The 4,142-nt window shown below is 60.4% G+C and overlaps 2 protein-coding genes across 2 annotated transcripts in view; both read right to left on the bottom strand.

Annotated features, from left to right (window-relative positions):
* The window catches only part of LOC113209045 (uncharacterized MFS-type transporter C09D4.1), a 12,646-nt gene extending 8,595 nt beyond the window's left edge, over nt 1-4,051 (bottom strand). Inside the window, exon 1 of the mRNA XM_026426382.2 lies at nt 3,780-4,051. Within this exon, the coding sequence (XP_026282167.1) occupies nt 3,780-3,835 (56 nt within the window). The 5' untranslated portion in view covers nt 3,836-4,051. The remainder of the gene's footprint in view (nt 1-3,779) is intronic.
* Nucleotides 1-4,142, bottom strand: part of LOC127750276 (uncharacterized) — a 6,622-nt gene that overhangs the window by 990 nt on the left and 1,490 nt on the right. The window lies entirely within an intron of this gene.

Raw genomic sequence — 4,142 nt, 5'->3', positions numbered from 1 at the left:
GTTGCTGGACACCCCAGATTTACAGTAGATTTACAATAGGCTCACCCTTCCCCATGCATCTGATGACACTCCATTGTATTCCAAGAGGTGTACTATATGTGCTCATTGGGTCACCCAAAGGTGTCCAGCAACTGTGCGCTCTAAGTCGCACAGAAACCTGGCTGGACACCCCAGATTTACAGTGTATGCAACGCATCCACTCGCCTGCATACGGTATACAGCATAACCACGAAGGTATGCGGAGTCCGAGGGCGACCCTGTTTCAGTATGGTTTGCGGCAAATGAAGTGAATGTTATTGGCTGTTATTGGCACGACTCGGCATCCATCCGCGCTCCAGATTCGTACACCGCCCAAAATAACGCGCTCACTGCTGCCGCCGGGCGGGGTCGTCATCTCGACTAATGATGCTCGATATCTCCTCGATAGCGAATGTTGTGGGGCGCCAGGCGATGTGGCCGCTGAGGAAAAAGAAAAACAAGGAACCGCGCGCATATTTTTTTTTAGCCAACACTTATGCCACGAGCTGAGCAGTAGCGATAGCTAGCTGTTGTGTGACCCTGAGTTAGACAGCTGTTGGCTCTTGCGGCGGCGGGGCGGGGCGCGGCGCGGCGGGGCGGGAAGCTACACCGCGCACACAGCGAGTGCGGGTACACGCAGTACGTCACCACGCCCGCCAGGACGACGCGACGGTGGGCGTTGGAGCGTTCCGTGTTCGAGCCTCCACCAGCCGCGTTCAACGCCCCCCCTCCCCCCTCCTTCGCGCTCCCCGTAGACAAACCTGCCGTCCGGCTACTCCACCAAGAAACTCTTACTTGCTACTTGACATTATTTTTGATCGCGGCGAGCGCAGCCTGCTGCGCCGCTGGTAGTTGTTTTTGCCGCCGACTGCAGCCCCGCGCCAAAAGCGCCACCTTGCCTATGTCTGTACAGTCATTATACACAGCAGGGGCTCCCGGGTGAGCACAGCGGCCGCGCTGGACAAAGGTACACCAGAGGTACACCGAGTCCACGCGGTGGGGTGACACACGCACACCTCTTGATATGCTCGACACATACACATACATACACATACACACACACACACACACACACACACACACATCCACGGCATCCACGTGTCACCAGTGTCACGCCTCCACCACGACCCACGTGGGCGCGGGGTCCACACTTGTCCGTCGGAAAAACAAAAGGGAGGACTCAGCTTGGGAAGTTCTGGAATGATTCATGCATAGGCTACTTACAAACACACTGAACAAATTATTGAAAAATGTTTTAAGAAGCATTCATGCCTAAGATTTCGTCACCTTGAAAAGAGTCCTAGATACATTGCTACGTCTATCGCCCTGCAGTACCTTTGTGTTCCTAGCGCCTCCCCATTGTTTGTCCACTGCCGCGTCGCTGCGTGTGCGCTAAACAAAGACGCGCCTTATACACTTCGTTGACGAGACGCGTTCAGTGTTCACCCAGACCAAAGGCGTGTAAATGAAAATATCCCTCCAGATCAATGAGAATAGGGAGGGGTCTGCTTTCAACGAGAGAGGGTGGCCTATCGGCCACGTTCTTCCTTCCGATTGTACAGGGTGGTCCACAGACCACTTTCTTTATTTTGATCATACTGTACCGGCAATCGCGCGAGTGTGTTGCATGTCACATACGGGGCCATAAGGCGCCGTGATGAGCGACGGTAGGCAAGCCCGCCCGCACGCCTGCATGCGGTACAGTATACGCAAAACAAAGGAAGGGGCATGTGGACCACCAGCCTTTACTGCACCGGGTGCGGGCGTGCGATCGGGCTATAGCCTATCGCCGCTCACCGAGGCGCCCTCCGGCCCCGTGCAAGTATGCGACCCGTGCGCACACCTGCATCCGGTACGGTATAACCAGAGGAGAGAAAGGCGCCAAAGATGGGCCACCTTGTACGTACAGTAACCAGGCTACAGCTCTACAGATTACGATGTGTGGATTGTGCTTTGGCGCTATCGCGAGGCGTCAAAGTACTGGTCGTCGTGTAGCTGATGTCCACTCGTGAAAGGTGTTGAATCGGATCACAAGCTGCTCTCTCGAGGAGCCTTAGATCCGCCAGTGGAGTGGGGTCAGGCCGTCCGTCCGCCGTTCGAGATGAACCCCGGGGTCGGGTCCAAAAGTCGCGGCACTCGAAGCCGCGAGCAAAGTCCTGACCCTGAGTCATCACAGCCGCGCCCCCAGCCAGGATGCCTCCGTAGGGGCAGGGGAAAGGGAAAGGGGAAAGGGGAGTCTAAGGGGAGGTTTGTCGCGACAGTCAAGACAGTCCGGACCGATGTAGGTGAAACGGCGAGTGGGCCGCGACCCGGGAGAGGCGGGGCGTGGGAGTGGCTAGCGGCGGCGCGGGATCGGCGGCCAGCGTGGGAGGCAGAGAGGGAGAGGAAGGGGGGAGAAGGGGGAAGAGGGAGGGGGGAAGAGGGAGAGAGGGAGAGGGGCGCTGGCGGTGCATGTGATGTGCGGAATGCAAACCAGAGAGGCGTTGGCGCTACTACCAGCGGCCGCCGAGCGCTTCATGGTCATGGCCACCACCACTGCAATTGGGACGACACCTGAAGAAGGGGGGCCCGGGGGGGGGGGAGCCTGCAGGAACCCATAGGCCACGGCCGAGAACGCTCGCCGGAGCTGCGACGGCGGTTGCAGCAGCAGCAGCAGCAGCAGCAAGGACTCTACAGCAGCAAATGCGTTCTGTGCGTGTGTGCGGAGAGCAAGGAGCGCCCGCCCGGATCACTTGGGCGGCGGCAATGTTGCCAACTCGACCGCCTTTGCCCACCTCGCGCCCGCGCCCGCGCCCGCCACGCGCTTCAGGTGAGCGCGGCACGGCGTGTAGTGTAACGCAAGTAACGCACAGCGGCTGTGTCGGTATCGGAATCGTTGCACCTCCGGCCTACTACTCCGGCCCCACGGGGGGTTGCACTGAGGTCGCTGTTGTTGTTGTTGCTGCTGCTGCTGCTGCTGCTGCTGCTCGCCAGAGCGAGGCATCCCGATGAGAGCTCGTGCTGAAGAAGTCAATTGCTCAGTGATGGTCAAGTACCCGCCGCGGGGCGGAGCGGAGTGATCCAGCCGGCCCGTGTGACGTAGCCGCGGGCCGCGTGGTGGCAAATAGAGCGTGAGCAGCGTGAGCAGCACGCTTCCGGCGGCGGAGGCGCGGAGCTCGGCGCGCTCTGTCAGGTCACCGGTGTGCAGCCGAGGGGTACTTCACTACAAGTTGAAGCGTACACCGATTTTTCTGCATTTCCTTGATTTTATTCCGACTTTTTCTGACCTTTATTGAATTTTCTTAAATTTTTTGACTTTCAGATTTTATTTTTTAGTGAAGTTTCCCTCGGATGCAGCTCGGGGTCCAGCGGGCCCGTGAGGCACACGCCGGCACGCGGCGGCTCCCAGCTCCCAGCTGGCGGGAGTAGAGCACGGCCTCCTAATTTTAGAGGGCGCCCGCGCCCGGTGTCCCGCCGCCGCCGCCAACCGCGAAGCGGCGGCCGCCACTGTTCTCTTCCTCTCTCTCACTCTGTCTCTCACACACACTCTCTCTATCAGTCTCATAGTAGACTTGTCGCCGCAAACAGGCATTCTCGCGGGTGACAACGAAACGGTCGCGGTCCTGACGTCCATTTCAGCTAGAAGCCATGTGCAGCGACCACGCCGGTGCACTCGACACTATATGTCCGGGATGTTTCTGGCGCTGCTCGTGGGCGGCGGAGAGAGCGGCGAACACGAACACGGACACCTGGTGCGCCCAGCTGATCGCCTTGTTCCTCACCATTGCGGCTGCTTCTTGAGCCTCTGGAGACTGACGCCATCCTCATCGCTCCCCATCACGGGCGCATGCGGTGCGGCACGTCACGCGGCACTGCGTCACGTCACGTCACGGCGGTCACGGCGGCGTGCTCGCGGGGGATCGCGTCGAACGTCACGCTCGCGGGCGGCGCGGAGGAGATTGTGATTGTGCGGCCTCACGGTGACGGGGCGCGCGCTGCTCGCCGGGCCGGTCCGACTCAGACTGGCGGCTGCTGCTGCTGGCTGGCTGCTGGTTGGCTGCGGCGCGGCGGCCGGGTCAGCGGGGCCCGGCGGGGCGCGCGGAGGGGCTCCCGGGGCCCCCGCAGCCCCGGGTCCCCGCTCCGGA

This window comes from Frankliniella occidentalis, unplaced genomic scaffold (genome assembly GCF_000697945.3).
Source record: "Frankliniella occidentalis isolate FOCC.00 unplaced genomic scaffold, Focc_3.1 Scaffold163, whole genome shotgun sequence".
NCBI lineage: Eukaryota > Metazoa > Arthropoda > Insecta > Thysanoptera > Thripidae > Frankliniella > Frankliniella occidentalis.
Note: the sequence above shows the minus strand (reverse complement) of the source record. Positions and strands in the feature narration are given on the sequence as shown.